General features: G+C 41.1%; 1 protein-coding gene across 3 annotated transcripts in view; it reads left to right on the top strand.

Annotated features, from left to right (window-relative positions):
- BBX (BBX high mobility group box domain containing) overlaps positions 1 to 26,738 on the top strand; it is a 146,821-nt gene that overhangs the window by 74,444 nt on the left and 45,639 nt on the right. For all 3 annotated transcript variants that reach the window (XM_050894680.1, XM_050894689.1, XM_050894696.1), the window contains 4 exons: positions 8,562 to 8,732; positions 10,298 to 10,540; positions 16,768 to 16,966; positions 22,720 to 22,787. In XM_050894680.1, the coding sequence (XP_050750637.1) occupies positions 8,571 to 8,732; positions 10,298 to 10,540; positions 16,768 to 16,966; positions 22,720 to 22,787 (672 nt within the window). In that variant the 5' untranslated portion in view covers positions 8,562 to 8,570. Of the gene's footprint in view, positions 1 to 8,561; positions 8,733 to 10,297; positions 10,541 to 16,767; positions 16,967 to 22,719; positions 22,788 to 26,738 lie in introns of those variants that run through there.

The raw sequence follows: 26,738 nt of genomic DNA, 5'->3' as shown, positions 1-26,738 counted from the left end.
TGTTTCTGCCAAACAGAAACTGCATTGCCCAAACAGAGCAAACGTTTCCTGTGGGGTCGGTGGCTTGCCATTTCATCCACCAGAGTTTCATTAAAAGCTTGGTCCAAAACAGAGCCGAACCTGTTGTGCCGGGCCTCAGCAAGTCCATTTGAAAAGTGTTGGTCGCTTTGTTATTTTTTAAAAATTAATAATTAGTGTTTGAAGTACTGACTTTTTTCAGAGATTAGGTTTATTTAGGGTAAAGCATAGTAGAAAATAAAAGCTTGACCATTTCCTAAACTATTTCTCACTTTATAAACGTTATTTTTGTGGGTCCAGGAGCCGATTCCCACAAGCCTCATAGTTGGTACCTTCCAGCACTGATAACTTTTAAGATAAATGTACTGATTTCGTTTTACCTAATAAGTGGCTGTTACCTGGCATTCAGACTGGGGAACGAACATCCAAATGGAGGGGAAAAAAACCCCAAACAACAACATAATGAAAGACTTTAGAGAATTGAGGGTGTGGTTGTTTTTATAAAGATTGTCCAAACTCCTAATCAACCATCCTGCTTGCATTCAGTACATTTTGAGTACCTTTTTAAAATACATTTTTAGTTACATGTTTGAAATATCATGCACCCCTTAGTTTTCATAATTAGATTAATTTTTTTTACGTTTGGCGTGTGGGGTAGGGACAATGACGCATGATGACCTGGGTGGTTTGTTCAGCAGTGCCACTGCCCTGCGCGCCACAGCCCTGGGGGTCTCGGTGCGCTGGGTGACCCCCCCCAGCAGGTACTTCCCTTCTGCTGCTCCTGTACCGCTGCCTGTGAGGAAGCCCTCTCCAGGGCTTGGCCTCCGTTTTCCTTCCCATCAACAGAGGCCACCCACTTGTGCTCTGCATTATGGATGTGGAAAGTAGATTATTTGCTGATGTCTTTTATGTATTCAAAGCCTGTTATTTTGTCTTTGTCAAGCTAAATGATGCAAGTTTTCACAGAGCTTTTCCTTTATTTTTCTTTGCCCTTTTTCATCATTCTTTTTCATTTTCTATGCCCCTTTTTCACTCTTTTTTCTTCCCTCATCTTTCCCTGTCTCTTTACTTTTTGCTCTTTTCCTCTTTTTTTATTTTTTTGAGTGTATTTTCTAGACTACAGCTACCAAGTTGTAGTTTAACAGATAGTTTGCCCTACTGACAACAAGCACTTGCTGTCAGCCTAACCATGATACACTGTTAACTTGGTTTTCCAGTACCATAGCTAACGTAGCACTCCCAAGTTTGGGTTACATACTGAATTTCAGGCCAAGTGTTGGTTGAAATACTTGGCTGAGTAAGGTCCAGTCAGCTGTGTGTGTTCTCTGGCAGGGACATAAGGAAAACCCAATAGTCAAGATCTGTGCTGTTTTGTATTTTTAATTTCCTATCAGTTTACTCATGCACTGTAATGATAAGATCCAGTTCCTAAGTGTGTCTTTTGAGGGCAATTGTGTAGCAGGCAAGGTTTACCTGTCTTTCACTTATTTTAATGAGGACATACCTAAAGGCTGAAGAACTCCCTACAAAGTAAAATATTATTTTATTATATTTCTTCATGCTGTCTTCTATAAATGAAAAGAAAAAAGAGAACTCGGAAGAAAAACAAGTGAGAAATCGTTATTTAAAATCAGCCATCATTAAAAGACTTTGTGGTAGATTACATATCTTCTCTTGACTTTTCAAGCTTTATTTCTTTTATTATGCTTAAGTCTCATGGAAAGATTCATGTTCATTTAGTATCTTTTAAAACACAGTTGCCTGAAATGGTGACACAAGCACATCTGCGCAGAGTATTCCTTGCACAGAACAGGCAAGTTTTTTCTATGTATTGAATGCGTGAGGTTTTCTTGTTCAGTGTGAGGTTTTCTTGTGCCATCCTGCACGCTTGCTGTCTGTGTGGTTTCCATTTTAAAAGCAGATTTGGAGAAAGCTAGCACTTGAAATACCCTTGCAACCATTCTTACCGATAGCTCTGTAGAATTAACTATGACAGTGTTAACCAAAAGCAAAACTAAATGATATGCACATAAAAAAGGCAAGTGAACACTAGTAACAAATTTATTCTCCCCCGACCCTCTTTTTTTTTTTTTTTTTTTTTAAATTGAAGCATCCTGATACCATGCTAATGGTGAGTACAGTTGTTCAACATAAAGTGCTTTTCGTACTAGACAAAACCTGGTTGATTTCTTTGCATTAAAAAACCCCAAAGAACATCTTATTTCTTGTGCATGTGTGAATGACCAGAGAAAGAACAGAGCTGAAGTTTAAAATCTGTTGACTTGATTATATGTTGCTTTTATTCCTCTTTGGTAGGCATGAAAGATTCATTTAAAAAAATCCCCAAAATTCAAAAAAGGGCCGTTGACATTGTTTTGATGATCTTGGGGTTTAATTTTATGTATTAGAGAACAAAGAAAGCAAGCAACTCGGATCTGAGTTTAAGAGAATAAGGAATAGTTTAAAATCATTTATGAAGATGGAAGAGCGTGTCATTAAAGATTACGTAAGACTTGTTACTGTGTTGCTAAGCATTTCGTGTGGTGACAGTCTGTCCCAAACCTCTGCTAGCAAACAGGACTCCATTGAATCTCAGCATGTCCCCCATTAAACCATCACGTCTCCAAAAGTTAGAAAGCTCATTAATGGGTTTCTGCTGTGAAACAAGAATATATTCACTGACTGGTCAGTAATTAGCGCCAACTAGTTTTTGTCCTTCATTATAGAAGTATTCTGGCTCAGTTATTCCAGATCTAAAAGAAATTCATTTTTTTAAAAAACTTTTTGTATTCATGTAGGTGTAGTTTACTGCCAGCAATCTCCTTTTGCTTTTATTTGAAAATTCAAATACCTCTTCAGCGCGCTAGACCTGTGAGAACAGGAACTCATTTCCCAGTCTCCTGCTTCTTTGTTGAAATAGCTCAGGTCACTGACTCGGTAGCCCCGAAAACACCAAGCCATTAGTGTCATAGTTCAGTCCTCTTCTCTCTCTTTGGTATTTGTTTTCATAAAGTAGTAGAGAATTTAGATAGTGTAAAACAGAGCAGAAAGCATGGAAAATCCACTTGAAACTTTCCCTTTGCTCCTTTGTACCAGTAATCTGCATGGAGTCAGCTGAGGGCCCAGCTGGACTCCAGGAAATGTGGTTTTAAGGTAACAGGAAAACAGAAATTCATTTCCACTATCCTCATGGAAATAAGGTGAGTGTTGCTGAAGTTCAGACATTCTTCCATGGAGAACTTTCCAACAGGGACTACACCATAGTCACAATTCACATCTCTGGCGTTCTGCTTTTGCAGGTCTTGGATTTCTTTCTAGCCTATATTACGACATGTGCCCTACAGCACTTGGTGACTTTTAAAGACCTTTATAGGGATTTTGGTTTTTGTGGATGTAGTTTGGGGAATGCCTGATGAGTGCAGCTTGTTCAGCACAAGCACTAGCAGCATTCTCGGTGACAGATCAACCATGGGGTAAAATAGTCCCAGAATTAGAACCGCAGAAGTTGGTCACCTGTCTATATCAGGTTTTGTAAATAACAGAGGAAAGTAGGAGGAGAACAAAACTTAATGAAGGGAATCAAACACTTGTTGTTAATGAACACTTAAAAAATGAAGACTTGCATACAGTTGTGTAATTGAAATAGAAACGTATGCTGTAAAAAGCTAAACAATCATTCTTTTCCCCTGCTCCCCCTCACCATCCAGCTCTTATCTTAAGAAATCTTAATTTTTTTTTCTCTGAAGCCCTATTAGGTATACATATTTATAAGACATCCAAGAAAACTGTGATTCTTTGATTAATGTTTCTAGGACCAGAAAGGAAATAATACAGCCAGCATACAAAAAAAAAAAAAAAAAAAAAAAAAAAGAAAAAAAAATTATTAGATTTTTTTTACTGGTGTAATATCTCTGTAGCGTTTGATCTGTATCTGCACTAAAGGTAGGTGTAGAACATCACCCTGAAGGTGTATCTTGCTGTCAGTGGATCATGAATGTCAGCCTTGACAGGTATCCTCTGGTGATGTTATAAAGCATATGTGGCTTATTTTAAGCAAAGCTGTCCATACTTTTGTCTTGTCTTGTTGGAATATTCCTCTTTCTCCCTAGTGTCTGGCACTTTTTTGTCATCCTTAAGCTGAGAAATATCTTGTAAAATCTTGTTAGCTGGTTTTAATTGTTTTTCCTCTTGCTAACTTCTAAAAGCCATTACATCTGCCTTAAACGATATATGATATTTTTACTGATACTGTAGAAGAAATTACATTTTTTTGTGATATAATTCATAAATTCCAGTTATTGCAAACATTGCACTTCGGGTGCTGTGTATCTTCTATATTTTTAAGCCCCAAATCCTGCAAAGACTGCTCATGACTTGTTCTGTGACTTTCTATGGAACTATTTAATTGCCAAGCTTAAACGCATGCTTCAGTTCTTGCAGGGTCCAAGTCCAGCTCCCTTTTCAAAGGCTTGCTGGTAGGGATGCTTCCCAGCACTCAGGGATTCCTGAGAGCGAGAGAGGGAGCTGGTATTTTTGCTTACTTCTGTCTGCCAGCTTCCCGTCTCCCATGCAAAATGAGCAACTAACTTGCTATTGATGTCGAGGGGAAAAAATCAGATAAATAAATAGGATCTGAAAAGTCCACTAAATGGATTCTATTGATGTTTTGCAATTCAACAAGTAAATAATGCTAGTAAAACTTGCGCTGTCATTTAATCGTACATTCATTCACTTGACCATGGCGTGTCTTGTCTAAGTAGTTATGCTGTGTCTTGCCAAAATGTTAGCTGTGTCCATGTTAGCTGTGTCTTGCATTTGACTGGGTTTTTTTATGGGACAGCTTCTCTCATAATTATATAATTGTATGTGAATATATCAACAATTATGACAGAAATGCCCATGAAGTTTGGGGGTAGTAATATGGAAGATGAAGCAATCCAAAGGAAAAAAGTTCATCACATGATGTCAGTGTCCATTTTTTAAGAGGAAAAGTCCCATGCGATGTGATAGAGAATTAGAACATTTTTCATTATGCCAATCCTACATTTGACTGAGAGGCATCAGCAAAAAGTGAACACCAAAAAAGTCTCTGAAGTGTAGGTCACAACTTATGAGAACTTGAATAAGCAAAAATGGGGAAAAAGGATTTGGAAACACAGAAGTATTAAAAAATAGGGGCTGAAATAGTTTATCTGTTCATGTTATGAATGACCCCCTATCTTATAGGAAAAAAGAGAGGGCATAGAGGACAGAGTATATAGCTTGACATACTTAAGGGGCAGGGGGCTTCCAGGCCATGCTGTGAAAGTAAGTTTGAAGTCAGTCTTTGGCTTCAGTCCTTCCGTCAGTGGGGTAAAATCAGGAGAATTTTTGTTCTTGACAGTTGCAGAGGTTCACTCCGAAGTGGAAGCAAAGAGCAACTCTGTGTCTTTCTGTAGTAAATGGTGCCCGTGTAACAGCCAGGATCTGACTTACTCTGTGTCTTGGATCTCCTAAATCCTTGTTCAGCTGATAGGGTGATGACCCATCTTGCTAAAAAGCCTCTTTATAGTAGAACTGCTGCTTCAGGGTGACGACTAGGGTAAAATGGTTCACAATTTAAGAAAACAATCTAATGAACATTACTTGAATTCCTGGAGCTGAGCATACATTTCTGTTTCAGCACTGATGTGCAGTGAGCTTTGGTTAATTTATTTTAGGGGTAACTGGGTGTTCAATACCTAGCCTTCATGCATGGAAAACAAAAATTATTTGTGAGCTGGGCAGTAGTAAAGAGACATAACGTACTGAGAGCCCCTTTGGGATTTGCAAGGTGACTGGTGCCTAGGGTCTGTGCTGCCTTGCTGAGCTCAGCATGGAGCATAGGCAGGGCCTCAGGGGTGATGGAGAACATATGTAAAATACACCGTGGGATCCCTTAAGTCTTGTGAAGTTTTCTCTTGCACATCTTTAGAAGGGCAGGAGGCAGAGAGGTGCCAGCTAAAGGTGGTGCTGTTGTTGAGATAGCACTGAGACTTCAGCTGAGCTTTGTAAAGGAGGATCATGGGGCACTCTTCAAACATTAATTTGGTTTCACAGTAACGAGGTAAAAGGCTACCAGTAATACTCATCTTAGGACTGACTCTAGGCAGAAACCATATGATTAGCTCGCCTAGATAAGTCAGTGATAAGGGCTGGAGTAGCTGACTCCCTGTCATACTTGTAGCACATTTATCCCGCTCAGAAATAGGCCATGTACTTCATTGACTACAGTAATAGGCAGATCTCTTACCATTTAACAGACTCCGAGACTTAATGAATCTCTGCTGCCCACAGGAGCTGAAGTTCCTGCTCGAACAGTAACTCAGCTACTTTGTTGATTTGTGTCCAAAAATACCCCAAACAAAAGCAAATGGTGGTTCAGCACTTTAGGAAGAGACACAGATGGGGAGCACGGTGCAGTGTGGCGCATGGCGGAGGTCACGGTGGAACAGACGCAATTTCAAACTTGTTTTTCGTGATACTGGATTGCAGCTTGATTTTCCACACTTTAATGTTCTTTTAAAGCCAAAGTTATTTGTGTATTTGGATCCGCTTTGTAAGTCATGGACAAAGATTTAGGTGAAATGGTGCGTGATTATGTGCATTATAATACTCGCTGAAAAGACAGGAGTTGGTTACAGAAAATGAACAGAGGAGTGGGTGCCATGACATCGAAGTTTAAATGTGCTCCAGGTAGAAGCAACGTGATGGGGACAGCAAAGTGTGGAGCTTAATGGCAAGCTGCTACGAAGTTACAGGGCATCCTTAACTGGTGGGGACCAGGTACTACTGATGAGCGGGGAGGAACTAACAAAATCTAGTATGCATCCAGGAAAATGCCATTTTTAAATGTAGGTTAAAATTTCTGAACCTGCTTCCTTCAGGGTTCAGTTTTTCCTCCAGCAAGCAGTGTCTGAAGGTCCTTCAGCTTTCTGTGCTGTTGGAGTCTGGGGGGGAAGCAGCTGCTCATGCACATTTCTGATGCAAACAAGGGCACATTGCCAAAATGCCAGTGAGATAACCAACAAGAAACACACATGGAAGAGATCAGCCAAAACCAGAATTAATGATGGCTAAATGGGTGGGATACGTAGGAGCATGGCTGGAGCTGTACAGGCTGTAGCTGCTGTGTGAGATGGTTCTGGTGAGGCATTTGCCCCAACAGTGCCACCAGGGCTCAGGCAACCAATGTAAGTACAGGTGTCACAGCTTTCCCTTCTGCCGCTGTAGGCTGAAACATTAGCACTCTAGCAGGCATCTTCCAGAAAGCAGCATCCTAAAATGCAATGTGGCCTTGCAGTCACGAGGCTCGACCTCTTTTCATGCCCTTCTCCTGAGAGTCAAGAACAGAGCTTCTTCTGGCTTTGCCTGTGGGACCAGGACTTAGCCCAGCTTCTTTATCCTGCTAGCAAGAAGCCCCTGTGAGACTTCATCAATTTTTGTCGGCTTTATAAAGATCTAGCTGGCTAGCCACTCTCCAGGTTCAGTTTGTTTTAATGTTTACATTGTTTTCTTGGAAAGCCAGCCATGCTCCTGTCAGGGTTATCATTGACGTTACACGGTGTAAACAGAAGGCTATGAGGGACCAAACTGTGTGCCAGCAGTGCTTGCTTGCTGTGGGCTTCGGTACCTGGATGTCATGTGTTGGTTTTATTTATTTATATATTCATTTGCCCCTTACTTGGGTAGCAGATCTCTTAAGCCGTCCCTTCAATTGGTAGTTAGCATGTGTTAAGCATGTCTTCTTACTGAGAGGTAGTTCTGAGGTATTTTTTAGATAAGGACACAGACACAAGACAGGTGTGTAAGTAAATATGATTTACCTTCTGCATGCACTTGGTTCAGTGGATGGTTTGTTTTGTTTGCTGAGCGGGGCCTCTTGTTGATGAGTACTTTGGAAGTGTCAGGGTAACTACTTCTGGTTGTTTGCTTCAAATTCCTGTATTAAAATTCACTTCTCTTAGGCAGGGAGTCAGATTGCCCTATTGCACCTTTTAATGGCACTTGGGAAATCCTAGCTCATAGTGTCATGGGGTTCTGCATCAACATTACTATATATAAGTGCATGATTAACAGATGAGTGGCTGGCAATATGTTCCACTGCTAAAAAGAGGGATATCCTGACATTTTCAGTGGCAAAATATGAAAAACTACAGTGGACACAGGTGTGCGAGAGCCGTGGTCTCTCACTCACTTGACTAGTGAAGTGTGAGGGCTTGTCTGCTATCCTTCACATAGGAGCACATTCGAGAGCTGGACTGGCTAGTGTCCTTGCTTCATGCTCTTAAATTGTATGTTGCTAGTTAATCTGGGCATTAGGTGGAAGTGTTAAGATTGGAAAAGATACATCCATGCTGTTGTTGATAATTGGAATAAATCTCTATCTAATATCTTGCCAAAAACTTCTAAGAGTCTTGCATTAGTGCCCCCATATATTTGTCACTGGTTTGTTTAAGTATCTGTATGACGGTCATTTATGCCTAAGGGTTTGTTGTGAACTTATGACTATTTTTGCATGACAGGTCACAGTAATGAAAGGCAGTAGTAGGAATAAGGATCATTCGACAGAAGGAGAAGGAACTGGGAAGCGACCAAAAAGAAAGTGTCTTCAGTGGCATCCCCTGCTTGCTAAGAAACTCCTTGACTTCTCTGAAGAGGAGGAGGAGGAAGAAGAGGAGGAAGATATTGATAAGGTAGACTTCATTGGATGCTTTGACCGTAGAAGGTTAATGGTGGGTCAGATTCTCCCTAGCGGTGTTTTTATTTTGTTTGCTTCTTGCTGTTCTCTTTTGTGAGCAAACACAGCCAATAAAAAGAAATGATGCTGTGCCCATAAGCTGTAAAGGCAAGTAGCAAATAACACAAAAAAGTGAATTGTCAATCATGCTTTTGAAATCTTGGACAAAACTCTCTTTTTAGAGTTAGACTGTAAGAGTTTTAACTGGGTTGTTTTAATAACATGTTGCACATCTTGATCTTGATTGCTCAAGGTGGGTTTTTGACATGTTTTTTTTAATTGCTTATTTTAGACGTGGTTAGCCTGTGCTTGATATCTGCTTCTAGTGGCTCTGAGGATGTACCAAGCTCATAGTTTTCTTTCTTTTTTTAAAGATTAAAAAAAAAAAAAGATTAAAAGGGGAAAAAGAAGGAAAAAGCTGTCAACAATTTTTACTATCTTTGCATGTGCAATTCAACTTATCCTCCAGAATACTGAAAGCACAGGTGGAATCATCTGTATTTTGCTATTTTTCAATGACGCTGGCCTTATCCTTTTTTCGTAAGGACTCCACAATGTGGCACCTAACAAATGTACAGTTAAACTCATCCTCTGTAACAAGAACTGGGAACGGGTTATGGAGACGTGATGTTTCCATCATGTGGATAACGTTCATGTCTGCATCTCCTTGATGCCTTCCTAAGTCAGGAAGGGAGAGCTCAGTGCTGAGGAGACTGCCTTGAGCCACATACTGATAAGGAAGAGTGACCTTGACAAGGATAAGGAGAGCAGCAAGGAGGAGCCTGATACTCTTGACAGTGCTTTCTGTTGACCTCACAGGTCACTTTTCACAGTGTGGTATAAAATAGCATTGTTGCAGTTAGTTAGGAGGTGCTTTTCTGTCTCATACAGTAATTAGTTTTATTCAGTCAGAACTAGTCTTCTGTGGTGTGTCCCTTGTAGGAATGATACACTGGCCTGCAAGTGGAGAGTGCGTATTTTGGCAGTGTATTCTGTTGAGATTTGCCCTCTGTCTGTGACTGGGCAGCTGTGCAGTGGCTGCACGGCAGCACAGCTCAGACGCTGAGTAATGAATGGCAGGAGATGGGGAAACAGCCATTACGTATGCATTTTCCTTCCTATACACTCTGTAGTTGCAAACACATGTGACTGAGGTCCAAGGTAGCTCTGCTCACTTCATCCCACTAAGATGATTTCTAGATGGTAGGAAGAGGGTAGGAAGGATCTCCTCCCTCCAGCCCCATTAGGGCTATTACTAGAGAATGGTCCTCATCTTAGAAATCTGCTCCACTTGCAAGTCGAAGTTCAAGTCTTGCAGAGAGCATGAATGAACCTTGGACTGTCAGGTGAGGAGGTTTGATGTAGAACTCCGGGTCTTCTGGACGCAACAGATGGCCTTTGGAGACAGCTGTGTGTATCCGTGTGCATCTCCCTCATTCACACACAACATACACAGACTCTCAGTCTCCATGAGAAGCATGGATAACTGAGTTTACACCCCTTCCCTTTCGGTTCTGCTAGGTGCCGCTCCTTGGCGCTGACAGCTTAGAGCAGGATGCTGATGAAACCGAAGATGACGAGTCCTCAGAGCAACGAGCTCGCCGACCAATGAATGCATTTCTCTTGTTCTGCAAACGCCATCGCTCTCTTGTGCGAAAACAACACCCTCGCCTCGATAATCGTGGCGCAACCAAGATCTTGGCAGATTGGTGGGCTGTTCTAGATCCAAAAGAAAAGCAGAAATACACTGACATGGCCAAGGAGGTATGTTCTGTCTGAATGGTGGATGTAAAGGGAGTTCATTACATATTTGTGTGTTCTGTTTCTCTGTGTATTAAATGTTTTCTGTGGAGTCTTGCTCTTCCCTGAGTTCCTCAGCTTCCCCAGTGGGATTATGGTGCCCAGAGCAGCTGCTGTTCTTGCTTCGATTCACTTGGTCCTTTGGACCAGAACGAAAAGAAATTGGTCTGTGTACACAAACTAACCTGGCTCTAGTAGTCATTGGTACAAACATATGCACTTTGTGATAAGTATCACCTGATAATTCCTGCGGTACAAGCATTAACACGTGGATAGTGTGTGGACAGTGGCCATTGAAAGCAATAACATACAGTTCAGTGTCAGCTGACTAGTGATACTTAGCTCAAGCTATGCATTTGCTATTGATAATACAGGTTGCTATTATAATACAGGTGGACCAAACCAAAAACATAGTCAACAAATGTAGTCCCTTTTTACCTTTGATGCTAAAGAATTTAAAAGTTAGTAGTGTTTCATGAAGTACTCTCCTTATGTATTTTTAACCAGTTTCTGATATAGCAACCTTTGGAGAGGCAGAGTCCAGTACCCGAATCAGGGAGCAACACATAATCAGAGTCCTTTAACTGGGAGCAAGGAAAAGAGATTTATCCCCGTATTTCACAAAGTGTCTTTATGTCAACTTAAAATTTAAATGAGGCTTTTTAAGAAGTAGCTTGCTTGGTAAGCTAGCCCCAAGAAGGCTGCAGATATTGATAGCAGAGTGCAAGAGACACAGCCGGTTACTTAGGCTGATTACATCACCCCAAAACAGATCCCTGTAATTACCTGTGTGATGTAGATTGTGGGTAACCATTGAATTCAATCTTAGAAAAAATAACGGAGAGCCAGTGAGAAAGAAGAACATCTCTCTCATTTGTTGAGTGATGCTAGCGCACTACAAGAAGTACAGATAGCTGTGAAACGATTGGGGAAACTATTATCCATACCGGCCCTGTCATCCGAAGTTGTCTGCTACTGTTAACACATGGATATAAGGTCTGGCTGTTCAGTAGTTTGTGTGAGCATGGAAAAGTCCACAGGAAAAATGAAGTGTTCTGCATGGCAGGGTCTGTAGTACCTCTGTAGTTCCCTGTCTGTGACACAGTGTTGAAATACTTGAGTCTCAGCTTTGTCCAACCATTCCTGATTTGTTCTGCATTCCCACTTACAAATTAGCGATACTTCTTGAAACGTGTGGGAAAAGGACAATTAGGAGATCCAGTACAGATACAGAGGAAGGAAAGATGAAAATGAAGAAATAATTTTGGAAGAACAAACCTGATGTGACTGTTTTTCTTAGCCTTTTGTCTTGCTGAAGGAAACTCATTCAATAAGAAGGAAAATAATTGCAGAACTTCTGTATGAAGTGACAGATCTGAAACTATTAATCATATTGTTGTAGAAATCGTTGTTCCTGTAGTGATTTATTTATTTTTCTTGGCATGAAGGACAAATTGCATATTCAATGTCAAAGTGAAACAATAAATCTAAGTAGTTTACATCATTACAACTAGTTCCAAGAATGTGTAGAAGAAAGCGTATAACTTTTATTCTTTAAACAGTTGCATGTTACAATAATAATTAACAGCTATAATGTGCTATTGAATATATTTGGGCCTTCTTCATCAACAGGCCTATTCTGTGTGTGTGGATCGGTTGTTTTGTTTTAACACTCGCTTTTGTAGTTAGACTTACTGCTGAGACTGTCAAAAAGATGTTAACGTCAACTCTAGTGCAAACCATTTGTTGGTATTTTTCTTTTTCCTAAGGAGAGCTCATTTAAAAGTCAAGAAGGTGAATGCCTTTGCAAGGACATAAAAATACGATTGTACCAATAATATTCTGTTTGAGTACCTATATGTATAAGCTCATGGAGGTTTAAAATACAGTGGATGAGCTTCTATTACTTAAATGGAACTTTTCAGTGCCCTTTGACTTGCAGTTTTCACCGCATAGCCTCTAGCCACTGCCTTGGCAGGGCACACATCTCCCAAAGGACCCCATGTCATCTTTGCTACCCCCACAACATGTCTTGTGTACCCTGAACATCTGAATCGCTCTTCCAGAGATAAGAATGGGCCTGACAGAAGTGGTCCCTACTGCAGTGGCTACAACCCCTGTTGTTTTACAGTCTCGAGAATGTTTTTACTACTTGAAGTCATAGTTTACAAAGCCAGTTAGCTTAGATCAAGCATCAAGCAAGAAGCTTTCAGTTTCTTACCTGCTTAGTACCTGCAGTGATACTACCTCAGCAGTATGCAAATCAAGGCATTTGTGTATTTACTTACATATGTCTAGCTATATGCAAGATCTAGGATTTTGGAAGATAGCAAGGCACCCAAACTTTTTGCCAAGTGGAATTATGAGAAGTTTCCTAGTGGGTTGGACATCTATCCCTGATTCCCACTGAGAGGATAATCAGGTCTATAGTTCACTTAGGCACTTTTGGAAAATCCCATTATGTACCTGTCTGCACCTTGGGGTGCCTTAATTACCTAGAAAAACTTGCCCCATGTTCCCTCTATTTTCAGTCTTGTGGTTTATGGTTTCTTGTAGCAACACCTGCCCTGGAGACCTCATCCTGTGCCTGCAAAGCTCGGTGTCAGCTTCTGCCGGTGTTTTCTTTAGGAGCAGGCTTTCTATTTGTATCCTGCAGACTTGCTAGATCAACTTAACTTTTGAAAGTTTCATTATCTAAGATATGAGCCCAGTAGCTGATAAATACTCCAAGTGGAACCACAAGTGTTCCTGCTGTTCATTAGCATTTCCCTTCGCTGAGGGGAAAATTAATTCTGGCCACTCACAAATATGCTCCAGCATTTTTAGTTGCTACAATACTAGAGGTAGCATTCTTCTGTTAACTCATACAGGGTTTACTGGGAATATTCAGCTGCCTTGGAAAATATTCAGTGAGATTATTATTGTTCAAGCCCTGTTTCCCTTGCTAGAAAACACTTCATTTTTAAATATGTCTCTGGATCGGCAAGATCCAGGCAGCCAGGATTGTTTCCTGTAGGAAGCAGCCTGATAAATCCGGCTGCTGCCATTCAGTGGCAGAGCTGAATGCTTCTCCCCGCGAGTGCTCGGCCAGTGGTTTCGCAGGTACAGTGAGCCCGACTGGGAGCTTGCTGTCCTTGCGATGCTGCTGCTTTGGCAGCCACCTCGGGGTAGGAGCGGACAAATGTTCTGGCTTGCTGGCTGGAGTCTGGCAAGTTCGCTGGGTGACGTATGGACCATAACGTGTAATGCGAACCCTGCGTCCTTCAGGAGTGAAAAACAGAGTGTAGTATTTTCTGGGGATTTTTTTGTTGTTGTTAGGTCTCTAGGATTCATGTGACATTTAATAGCCAGTTGGTGGGATTTAAGCCTACTTTTAAAGTTAAGCACGTGCTAACTGCTACCGTGAGGTGTAGCTGGAATGCACTTGTGAGCTCCTGTTCGCACCACACGGGAGAAAGCAAATCTTTTTTTATTTGGTGATGAAAACAACACGGGGAATTGCGCTGAAGCACTGCACCTTTTTTAACCTCAGCTCTAAAGTGGCACACGTCCCACTGCATAACACATCCTTCCCTAGGCTTTCACAAAACAGAAATGATACATCAGACCGATCCCACAAACATATCCTGTGCTTTTTTATCTTACCTGGAACTTCGGGACATGACCCTGCCGGGCTGTCCCTGCCACTCGTGTGAGAACCAAGGTGGTGTCTTTGCATTCCAGGTTAAGGACTTAATCTTCCCCGCCCCCCTCCCCGAGCAACTTTAGAGATGTCCTTAAGCTGGCTGTGTTAAGTTGGTTTACTGCACAGTTGGTTGAATGGAGGAAAACAGTAAGCTCCGCTATTGCCTTTGGCATTTTCTCATTACTGTGTAGCTCATTTAAGTTATCTTCTCATGGCAAGCAGACCTATCACTTCATTTTAGGCCTTGGTCTAATAGTCACAAAGATCAATACTGAAAGTCTTTCTGAGATTTGGATCAGGCCCCTGTATGCATTTTATAAAACTACTTCTTGGCCATTGTTTAACTTCTTATAGTTTCTTTTTTTGTTTCTCTTGAGTGTTGAAACTGTGAAAGGGACTGATGAGTTGTCCTCCCTCAGTTTGCTTCCTCCCCTTTGGAGAGTGCAGTTAATGTTCACTTCTTGGCTTTGCAGAGGAAAAAAATCCATTAACACACCAGCTCACTTGAATTGCTCTTGTTGGAAACTGATTAAAAGCTTATTGCTGCCTCGTCTCACAAATGGCATGCATTCTGGTTCTCATTTGATGGGCAGCTTGTCAAATTACTCCATAGAATAATTCAATTACTCAAAGCAGCAATGCTGATATGAAGAGCTTATGTACCTCATTGCTAGCGATTCTGTGCTTTTCACTCTGCAGGCTGGAAACATGATTTGTGAGTGGGCTGTGGCTTTAACAATGGAAGGCAAAGCTGCTTCACTGTGTACTTCCTTTCCACCTCTTCCCTTACCCCCTCCCCTTTCCTTCCCTCCACCAGGCTATTTTTGTGGTGTACTGAGCTCCCAAACCAAACTGAGGGAAAGGGAAAAGGGGCGAGGTGAGAGGTGTCTCAGTCCTTAGTTTGCAGATTCAATACATACACCCTATTCAGAAAATACAGTGTGTATGTGGGTCAGCGGTCCCTGCAGATTTTTATTATTTATAGCCGTTTCTAGAAATACATGACTTCACACAGCGGGTTCACGCAGTGCTGTGCTTCTTGTAAACTGAAACGTTTTTATCCTTGCTACAGTCTGGAGGTAGCAAGTGCCAGCTGATAGGTTGAGATGGAAATGAAAGTAAGCGATACACACGCGATGGTGATCCTGCCACAAGGCATGCTCATTATTGGTCTGGGAAAACCCTGCAGTGACTCTATCGGAGGACAAGGTTTTCGGTGCTATTTCTGTATTTGATACCCAAGGGGGTTTTTTCCCCCTCTGCGTGTGTTTCTGTGCAGGCATGTGCATGAAACATAGGTGCTTCTCTGTGCTGTAACTGGGACTGGTGACAGCTGGGTGGGTGGGAACGTGTGTAATCATGGAAGAAACTTCCTGCAGCTGCCCTGCTGTGTACTTCAGGATAAAACCGCTCTTTTGGTTGTTTGCCGCCATCAAGAGCTACCTAGTGCATGAGGAGGTATTGGGTTCCTTCTCCCTGTGGTTGAGCGCTGGTACTTACTGGGTAGGCTCCCACAGCAGCCAGTGCTGTACGCCCCTATCAGTTGTTAGGCAAACATTTGCAGCTGGAATGTGTGGCATGTTCCTCTGATTCGCCTGTTCTCCACCTTGCATAGCAACATATTTAAAATACTGAAATGTGCTCTTTTTAGTGCTGTTAACATTCAAAAATCTTGTTTGAGGCTGGTCAGCAAGATACTTGGAAAACGTCACTGTTGCATTTTGTGAATAAAATAGGTCCTCATCCTTCCTCCTACCCCCCAAACTGTGTAGGATCAGACCTTTTCCCCCATCCCCCATGCGTAGTCTGGCTTCGTTCATTTTGCTGCCTCATACCAAGAATGTAGCAAACAACTGAGATGTGTGCTGTGTGCTCAAGGCCAAAGAAAGTTTTAAATGGTCCCAGTTTATTTTATGCAGCCATGCAGCATGGTACATTTTGGAAGGAACACTGAAATGATGTATCAGAAGTTACTGAAAATGAGATGATACTAGTAGTGATTCATTTTCAGTGCCTGGTTTGGGAAAGCATATACTCAAATATTCTAAAATACAGAACTGTTAGAGAAAAATGAGTGCAAGGTAAGGAGCATCATGCTGCATGTATTGCTAAATGTATGTTTTCATTTCATTCAAACTAGAAAGTAAACAAAGATTGTACTTGCAAAAGAATTCAAATAGCTGTGTTTGTTTCTCAGAGAGTGAGCGTACAAGCACTGGGGAGCAGTTTGCAGGATCAGAACTTCAGCCTGCTCTGGCTGATAAGCCCTCAGGAGAGGAAAGAGAAAACCCACTTCTTTAAATACAGCTCTACTTATCTTAATATTTCTTCTTATTAAATTGTGTTGGTGGTCAGACTCTAAGCATGTGATTAAACTGTTAAAAAATCAAGATATTTAAGGATTATTTACTGTATTAAATCCTCTTACATGCAGTGCACTCTATTGCCCTGTGGATAGTATAATGTCATAACTGGCATGACCGGTAATTTTCCTTTTCTTTTCTAGTACAAGGATGCATTTATGAAGGCAAATCCAGGGTACAAGTGGTGCCCCACAACAAACAAACCTGTGAAAACCCAGACATCCACTGTTACAAACAGGAAAAAACTATGGGCCTTTGCATCAGAGTCTGCAAAAGATTTACCAAGTCCACGGAAAGCGACAAAAAGTGAAGAAATGCCACAGCTTAACTTCGGGATGGCAGGTGAGATTTCCATCCATGTTACTCAGACATAGCATCCTCATGTTGTTTGAGGATGCAGCGTTGAAATTGAACTGCGATACCAGTTTTCTTTACTGCCATGGTACTGTAGTGCAAATACCTTTCATGTCCCAAATTAAGTTGCCAAGACTCTAGGTAAACCTCTGCATAACAACTTTGTAAAATTAGTGCTTTCAAGAGTCGAGTCCACATATGTGGCATCATAACCCATACCCCATTTAGGGTCCAGATTCGATTGATTTTTAATTCTGGCTTATCTGCTGTTAGAGATTTTCATTTTCTAGTCAAAAAGGAAAATACTGATTGTGTGCATTCTTTTTCCCTTTCATAGACCATTGTACTATGTTTAGTGATTTGCTGTTTACAAAAATAATTTATGGTGTCTATGAAGTTGGAGGTGTTAATGTTCTTGTGGATGAATGTACTGATAGAGCTAACTTTTTGTATTTAAATCAAGAGAAGCGTAATTTAATTTCACTTAAAATATGCACTTTTGCCTATTATACCTTGAAGGGGTGGATTCTAACCTCTTAAACATCTAAAAAAAAAAAAAAATCAAATCCATGAATAAGTGTAGGTGGAGTGCCTGAACTGGTGAAAAGCAGATAATCTCTCACTGATATCCACAAATAGCAGAACTGTTGCAATCATGACCTTGAAATACAGAAACACTAATGTTAAATACTGGCAGCTTAAGAACCTAACAGTCAAGGTAGAAAACAATTTTTCCCCTACCATCCTTTTCTTTTTTTTTTTTTTCTTTTTTGCAGTTTAAAGTTTCTAATTTTATAAATACTGATGTATTTGAAATGTTGTCGTATCCTACCTAGTTTATGACAAGTGTGTGTCAGATAGGACTTTTCTGCTTAGAGAGATCATGAGCTGGAGAGTGGAAAATGGCTTTATGGAACAAGTGTAAAAGGATAAAAAGGGATAAAAAGGCATGTATACCTTTTTGCTAGTATAGTGGTATGAAAATTCCTGTAATGAAATTCCTTCTGGCTATGAAGGAACTGTGAAATGTGATCAAAATAAAGTTTTTCATGCTACATAGTTATGATACGTGACAGTCCAGTTCTAAAAATCGCAAGCTCCTTCATCCTGCTCTGCTTTTGCTATCAGAGGAGTAATTTCTATGCTCCGTAAAGATTTATTGGCTTAACACAAAGACCAAGTAATAGGTCTTGGTCTACCTGTCTGCCATCCCCCACCGCTCCTGCTGGGCTATCCAAATGTAGAGTTTATGAGAACAGGGAGATCTTGAATCAACACCTGTCAGAGCAGAGGACAGAGAACTTAAGAATTAATTAGAAACTAATCTAATCCATTGTTTCATCTATAGAGCCATTCATTTCTGAAGAAGGCCCTTTTGTGTTACACATGATTTTAATTTTTTTTTTTTTTTTTACTGCAGACTGAGTCAATGAGCCATAGTAATTCATAGGGGTCTCACTCCAGTCCTCATGCCAGTGAAGGCTGGCTATTTCTTGAGTATAACAATAGCTCATAAAATAACGACAGCTTGTGACAGAGGTGTTATCAGCATCCAAATCATGACAAGTCTGCCATGCCAAATGGATTACTGTTTTGTCAACTATATACCAGTTCATGCTAAATATATTTTGTTGTGTTCTTCTCTCCTTGACTTTGTGATAGTTCAATTCAACTCTGACTCTTCTACCCAGCACAATCTCTTTTAAACTCTAGGCTGTATACTAGCTGATGAACTAAAATGTAGCTGAACCACCTCAGAAGCACTCTTACCTTTGAAATGCCACTGACTGTCTTGCGTCTTCAAGGCAGATAGCTTCCTTAGGACAAGGATTATATGATTCCAGAATCATTCCAGGAAATCTGTTTTACTTGTTGGTAGTTGTTAATCCCATCTTGATTGCTTTTTACATATTACATTTCATTTTGGAAATTGTAAAATATAGTGAGTGATATCTTCCTTTCTTTTTTTAAGTCCCACACAGGCCATATCTCTCCTTTATTTTTGGCATTCCAACAATAACCACCCCACTTCTAAGTCTCTCGTGTTGACCTATCATTGTGTCAAGAACCTGAAGTGTGGCACCAGCATTGGGCTTCTGACCTGCAGACCCGCTAGTGGTGTCCTTGCTCATCCAGCCTGGAAGTTGTAACTGAGCATGTTTTTCTCATGAAATGGCTCACCTGTGATCTGTTGTAGGGCGCAGGGCAAAGACAGCTGCTGTGCGCAGGTGAATGTGACCATTGCAGCATCTACCCTCACAACTACAGAGCTAAGTGAGCAACAGCTTTGCTATACAAATGTGCAAGATTCCCAATACTTTCACATTTCTGCATCAGAAGAAAACTGTCTGAGCCAAAAGGCTTTTTAGTGAAGCAAAGGGTGGAAAAAAGATGCTTCCTAGAGTAGGCAATATTCTGATAGAGATGCAATTTTTGTTTGTTAGAAAAAAGCTTAATTCTGCACACAGGTAAAAGTTAGTTGAAACTGTTACCTGCTGGCCTTCTTTCTGCTTAGTTCTTCCTCAGTTCTTTATTTCGTCTGACTGAAAAATTGCGATGATCAGTATCTAGCCAGACCAATACTAACAAAGTATGTCATTCCCAAATAGTGAGATGGTTTTAAGTTTCATCAATATTAAAAGCTGTTGAGAAAGTCACAAATCACGTCCCATTCTGCAAGTCAAATGTGTGTGCTGTTTTCTCACTACTGTTGATTTAACTGTAAATTGCTTTAAAATAGCACTTAAAATTCTTAATTCTTCATACCAGTAAGTTCTTAATGCCATAAGAGAAACATCTTTGTGCTGAGAAGGCACTATAAAAATATGGCAGTGTTTGCATATGTACATTTTGTCTTCACTTAGGTTTCAAATTACAAAATAACTTCATCTTAGTGGAAGGATTTTTGGTTTTATCATGATCAGACATCTAAGCACCAGCCCTCTGCTACAGCTGCAGCATAAGTATTCAGGTTGTTTAAGCACCAAATTAAACTTTCACTTTCCACTTAGCTGTCATTTTTTTCCTTCCTCTTAATTTTTATATTTAAATAAACAGTTCAAGTATTTGCTTACTTGGGGAAAAAACAGTCCTATCCTTGTCCTGTTATGATAAGCTACTTACTTGAAGGGCAGAAAGCTGAGACCACCAAGAAGATATTTAGAAGAGGGGGAAGAATTTTAGAGCCATAAGCTGGGTGTTGTCCAGTTGGCCAAAACTGAGGAGGGGGAAGAAGACCCACAGGTAACTAAAGTGAAGCACAAGAGAGCAGCTGGGAGCCATCGATGTCATGTGGGCATAAGAAAGTGCTATGCTGCAATGTGTCAGGCAAAGTGTTCTCAGGAACTGTAGAGAAGAGTTAATGCCATTGAACAGAGCACAGCTCATCTGACGTGGTTGTCCTGCTGGTCATTCATGTACAAGAAAGATAAATTCCACCTGGAATAACTGGAGAGGAGAGCTACCGGGATCGCTGGGAGCGTGGGAGGTGGACATGCTTGATGACATCAGGAGATCTTGATTTGTTTAGGCTAGGAGAGCAAGCGGAAGAAGAGTAGGGTGACTCCTGTAAAGGCAGAAGAGGGAAATACCATTTAGGGAGAACAGTTACTTAATCTTAAAGATGCGGGCACCAGAAAAAATGTGTACCACATGGCACTGAGTAAATTTAAACTGAAAACTGGAAGAAAGCTCTTAATGCTTAGAAGATTTGGGTTCTGCAACAGTCTTCCAATGGGAATAAAGAAAGTAGAAAGCAACCAGCCAAGCCGTTATTGATTAATATGGAGCTCAGTAAGTTTATGATGGGCCTGGAGATCTCTTCCCATCTCTCCTTCCTCCAAATTTACTGCCTGCTCAGGCATTATCTTTCAAGATACGTGTTCACTTGTCACTTCTTAATTGCTCTGATGTCCTCTTGTTTGAAGGACTGAACGGTTTCTGATCAAGTATTTTGATGGCAAAACGTGCTGTGCTAGCAGGATCACTTCACTTACGATTGTGCTTACGTACTTGCTGGCCCTTCCCATTTTCTGTCTCCATTTCTTCAACCACTTCATGTTACTAGATCCTACGCTTCCGATAGTGCCTTGTCTCTTTGTAGAAACTTAATATCTTTTGTCCCCTCTTTTATTTAAAAGTAAAAAGTTTAAAAAAAAAAAAAAAACAAAACCAAAACTACAACACCCACCACCAACAACACCTTCTACCTGTTTATTATGGTAAAGGAAAAAATTAATTCCAGTTGAACATTGAGTTTGAAGCTAGATGCTATTTAGGCTGTGTTCTTAAGATAATGAGCCACTCTTCTATCCTTGAGATAGTGAATGAGCCTGGTTTATTCACATTGCTTTCCTCTGCTTCTGTTTACTGCTGTTTCAAGACAGCATTGAAAAAACTTACCCTGTGAATGTCAGTGCGAGATGCTGTCTGAGGGAGAACTTTTGGCAGCATCTGTGGTATTGAATTAAACAGCACCAGTGAGTATTCCTGTGAACTGGACCTTTATCATCTGTAGCGCTAAATCGTTCGGAAGTTTACAGGTACAGGTTTGGCCCATGTCAGCTGGAAAGTTCAACAAATTCCTCGGTACCACTCATGAGTGGGAATGGGCCACGGGATTTCCCAGTGGGCATTTTGGTTGCAGCTATTCCACATCCAAATTTTGCATAACAAAATGCAACCAAATGGACAAGGGTAATTGTGCCAGTTGGCCTCCATTCCAGGGAATGGTCCCAGGCATGTGTAATTCATTGTTGTAGAGAGTTTCTGTGTAGTTTAGCGAAAGGAAATTGGAAAACGTGAGTGCATGCGTAGTGAAAGCTGGGGAAAGTTACTTTTCTTTGGTGTTTCATCATTACTGAAGTTGGTGTCTCAGCAATACAGCAAGGATAATGCTTCCCTTTCTCTCACGTTGTGGCTGTTGTGTGAGACATTTGGGCCACAGACTGTCTTCCTCTCTCTACATGACACACTGTTAAATCGAGCCCCTGCATTGCTTCCCAGGCACTCCCCCAAAATCAAACAATTAGTCTTCATGACGATGAAGAGCAACCACTGTTCTGAGTGGAAAAGCCACTCCATGAACAATGCAGTGCCAGTGTTCATTGCTTTCACTTCTTGTTGTCGTTTTCAGAGCTCCTGACGTGCGGGAAGGCTGGAGGCGAGAAGCTGTCAGTATCCAATACTTGGAGAAAGAACATTTATATCTCCATTTTACTTTCCTCAATTATATATTGTATTGGCAGGGCAGCAAGTAGGCAGCCAGCCTAGCTAAATGAAAATAGAAATTTTGCTTCAGAGCTTTATCGTGTCATTTTGTTCCATCCTTTTACTTGTTCAGTGGCTAAGGAAGGGAACCACTCCCTTGGTAGGAGCATCCATTGAGTTATAAACATGTGTGATATTAGAGCATCTTTGTGTATATTTATGTATGAGATCGTTACAGTTGCTGTTTTAAAGATATCCATCTCTGTAGTACATAAAACCTTTGGCAGTAAAATTGTAAATCCACGCAATGGGGTGTTAAGCACACAAATCTAATTAAATCCTTCAAACAGCTTTGAAAGCCTCTCCCAGAGGGTACAGAAATGGTTATTTGTGATTCTCTTGAACTGCCTTTTATGGCAGCTTGCTTAGAGTGTCTGTGACAAGTAGTCTTCTGGGGGTTTAACGCTGCAAATGGTAGGTTCTTTAAACAAGCAAATGGATAAACTTAAGACTTGCTTTTACTCTTTTAACAGATCCTACACAAATGGGAGGCCTGAGTATGCTGCTTCTAGCAGGGGAACATGCCCTGACTGCACAAGAGGTACGGAACTCTCTTCTCTCCCTTACCACGAGCCCTCAGTTTCTCTCCCTTACCACGAGCCCTCAGTTTAAAGGGAGCTCTGAAGAGGAATATTTGACCAGTGGGAAATGAAATTTAAGATACGTCTTGGGTGACCTCAGGTGGGACTGAAGTGTGAGCCCTGTGATGTAAGTCTTGTATCCCAACCATGAATGTAGAGGTTGGGCACAGTTTTTATATTGGTTCAATATTAAGTCTGCTGACTGAATATTTGATTGGACCAGGTAAGTCTGCCCCATGAGAGGATATTGTCACAGGTAGAAGGGTTGAAATACAGTGACTGTGTTAACAAACAGGTGGTTTGCAAGCTCTTTTGGGCAAGGATTTCATATGCTTGTGCAGTGCCTCACACAACTGTGGCATTGGCACTAATAGCAAAATAAATACCTAGTGATTTCCATACAGTTAGTGTCATTGTATATGCATTCTGAAAGCATGCAAGTGCTAACAGGCAATCAAGGTATTGCAGTCTACTCCTATTCACTAAGTCTTTATGTCTAAAAAGAAGTTTGTAGTTCAGTTGCCATCACAAACATTTTGTTTTTACAAGGGAGTTGTCTTGGTTAAACCATGACAGGAGTCTAGTAAATAAAAATGTTCCTGCATATCTCCAGTAGTGCAGAGACCTCTGGTCTTTCTTTAGACTGATTATTATTTATGATCTATTTTTTGGGCCAGCTTTGAAAATAGTTCAAAAGGTGGCTTGTATATTGGGTAAAATAGGTAGTCACTGCCATAAATCTCTAGCCTGGAAAGAGCAGCAGTGGAAGTGAGGGGGGGTTCTTTTTTCTTTTTTTGTTGTTATTGGGAGGAAAAGCAGTAATTAACTATGTATATGTGATACCCCCAAATGTAAAATGTGTAGTGCGTTTGAGATGGATTGCCCCTGTACTGCCAAGACTCCTCAATGCTTTGCACACCAGTTTGTGCAGTGGAAGTCTTTGTGCGGATGGGCATACTGGCTTTCTGTGCTGCAGCATGAAAAATAAGAAACATTAGGGTAAGGTTGGCAGAGAAGAGAAAAGAAATTGATTATTTTGTGCTAAAATGAGAATGTCCTGTAGTTTTCAAACTTTTAATCTCTCGGCTTGGAATTTAAAAACTGTTTTTACTATGCTGTTATGTTTAAATGAGAGGGAAGGTGTATTGTAGTCACAGATACTCAGTTCCACTAAGAAGGGTCTTTACTATGACCTTGTGAGTTGAGCTTTCTTGATTTTACATGAAAAGTGCCTCAAGTAGTACGATTTCAGATGGCAGTGAAGGAATAAAATCTACATGTGGATTTAGAGACCAGTCAAAAATGATGTTTTGTGATTGTTTTAGTATATGAACTTTTTTTTTAATCAGGACTTTCTTTTTTTGAGCAAAAGACACATTTCCCATGCACCTACATAAACCCCATTTTTTCTGATAGAAGCATGCAATATGACTTGTGATGTAATGTTTACTTTATGGATAAGCTATACTACGCTGTGCTTTTTGGGGCCTGTAGTTTTCTTTTGAAACCTGACCTTCCACATCAAAGAGGCAAACTGTGTAATCTGCTTTCCCCCAAAATGTGGAGCAAAATAATTGTTGTAAATACATCCTGAACACAGCTAGTTGAGGGATTACTTGGCTGTTGTTAGAATCATGATGGGCCAGAAATTAGCCTGTACTTATGAACCATCTTTTAATTGTCCTACACTATCTGAGAAGCAGGTAAGTGTCAGAGCACTTTGGCAGGGAAAAAAACTGCACGTCTGATTCTTTCGGAGGGTCCCCTATGTAAAATGCATCCTCCAGAACAATCTGGGTGCTTGGTATTCTCAAAGGGACCCAAATGGATGAAGCTTAGTCCTCCTAACTGCGTGTCAGCAGGAATTAAGTCTCCAGCTGTGTTTCTGCGCACTGGGAAACTTCCTCAGTTTCTTTGCGTGGCAGTCCTGGTGTGTCTTCCATTTTCCTTTATCTTCTTTTGATTCAGTGTTTCAGTGGTGATTAGATACGGAGCAAATATTTCTTAGGCTCGTGTTTCCCCAAATGCGGTAAAGATCCTAAACCTATTTAGACTTGGATAACTGAACAGCACTTCTGGCTTTCCATCCTTGGGTGTGTGGACATAAGAGGAGACATAAGATGTTGATCTTTGCATGCCTGTGGAACAACCTATGGTTGGACTTCCATGCTTATGCTTGAAAACAGTTTCACACTCAAACCAGTATTTGGGAGGCTAGCAGAACATGGTAGGAGGTGGCATGACAGGCTTAGTAAGAAGCTCAAGAATTCATTGTAGAATTGGTAAGCTGCTTTCCTCTTCAATGGAGGGGGGGTTAGTTGCGTTGAGTTAGAGTTGGTATTGATGTGGAGGAGAATTTGGTGTGCTAAGGTGACTGCTGAGGTATAGTCAGTGAAGAGGTTCAAAAGTTGCTTAACTATGAAAAAATATAGGTATTTTTTTCATATGCATGTAGGTATATAAATATATGTCTATCTAAAACCCTGGCATTTCTATGTTTTTTAAAAAAAAAAAGGACAGATGCAGTGTCATTTTTAAAAGAATACTCTAAATCATATCATGTAGTCTTCATTATCATTAAAGCATGTGTGTGTGCATGTAAGATACACGTTCATATAGATGGTTCTTAAACTGGGGGACTGCCAGACATAAGATTACCTGTCAACAAGCAGTTTGACTGCTTGTGCATATGTTTGATTATGCAGACTTGGGTGGCCTTGTAAGCATAGGTCTTAAATACTATTATCATCTTAAAAATTGTTAATAGAAAGGAGGGCAGCACCAGCATAGTTTGCTCAGAACTTGGGAGAAGATGGGGGAAATTATACTTAGAGGTCTGCTAATCCCACATAAATGTATTCAACGCCTGCTGATTTTCTGTCAAGTGTATGTTAAATGGATGTATAGGGACTTTTCAAGTCAGGTGTTTAACCTTCAAGTTGTCGGAAGCCCAGATGTCAGGTAACAAAGTGAACAGGCGCCAGCGGGAGGACGGGAGGAGGCACAACAGAGATACTTACAGAAATGCATTGAGGTTTCAGTCGCCATCTCTGTATGTTGCTGGTTATGTTCCTATTTTTGTAATTTTTTTCAATAGACTTAGAGGGTTTTTCTTCTAATAACATGTGTCGGTACATGATTGATTTCCAAGCTGGAAATTCATTTCCAAGTTGGAGTTACTAAGCAGATAGGTAGGAGAAGCTACAGACCTTACCAGCAGTAAACAAAGGACTTGGATATGCAGTGAGTTTCCACCTGGCTTTTCGGTCCTTTCATCAGTTACGCAAGACTGTGGTGTGTATATGAGCATATTTTGTTGAACACCCGAGCAGAAACGCCAGACGGGTCTGCTCCAGCTACTGTGGCTGTGCTAGGCAAAGCCTGGTCCTCACAGCACGTTTATTAGCAGAAAGGCTGAAGCCGGGTGAGGGGTGCTCCTTGCTTGCCGGCTCACCTCCCTCCCTGCACATCTCGCTTACTCGCCCATCAGGCCCTTTGCTTGCCTTACAGCAGCACCTAGTGGCCTGTCGGTAGGTTACTGCCCAGAAATCCTGGAATTTGTCATGTAGTCCAAAAGCTGGCTCTTCTACCAGTTTCCCCCCTTGCCGCTGCTCTGCACATCAGGACAGCATTAAAGCCTCGCATCAGTCGGTGCGGAAGGTGAGCCAGGGGCTGTCCTTTGCCTTCGTTCAGCGTGATCCATTTTAGAGCATGTTATGGTAACCTGCAGGGAAGGGGAGGCTATGGAGGCGGTATCCTTGTGGTTTCCATCTCTTTGAGAACAAAAGGTTACCTTGCGTTCGATGCCGGGTCTGCGCAGGATGGTATTGCCCAGGGTGTAAATCAGAAGCAAAAAATGTCTTGGTGCAGCTGAGGGTAAGCCAGGAGGAGGAAGGAGGAGAGGAAATGAG

The sequence above is a fragment of the Gymnogyps californianus genome, chromosome 1 (assembly GCF_018139145.2).
Source record: "Gymnogyps californianus isolate 813 chromosome 1, ASM1813914v2, whole genome shotgun sequence".
Lineage (NCBI taxonomy): Eukaryota > Metazoa > Chordata > Aves > Accipitriformes > Cathartidae > Gymnogyps > Gymnogyps californianus.
The sequence above is the reverse complement of the archived record's forward strand: the minus strand, read 5'-3'. Positions and strand labels throughout refer to the sequence as shown.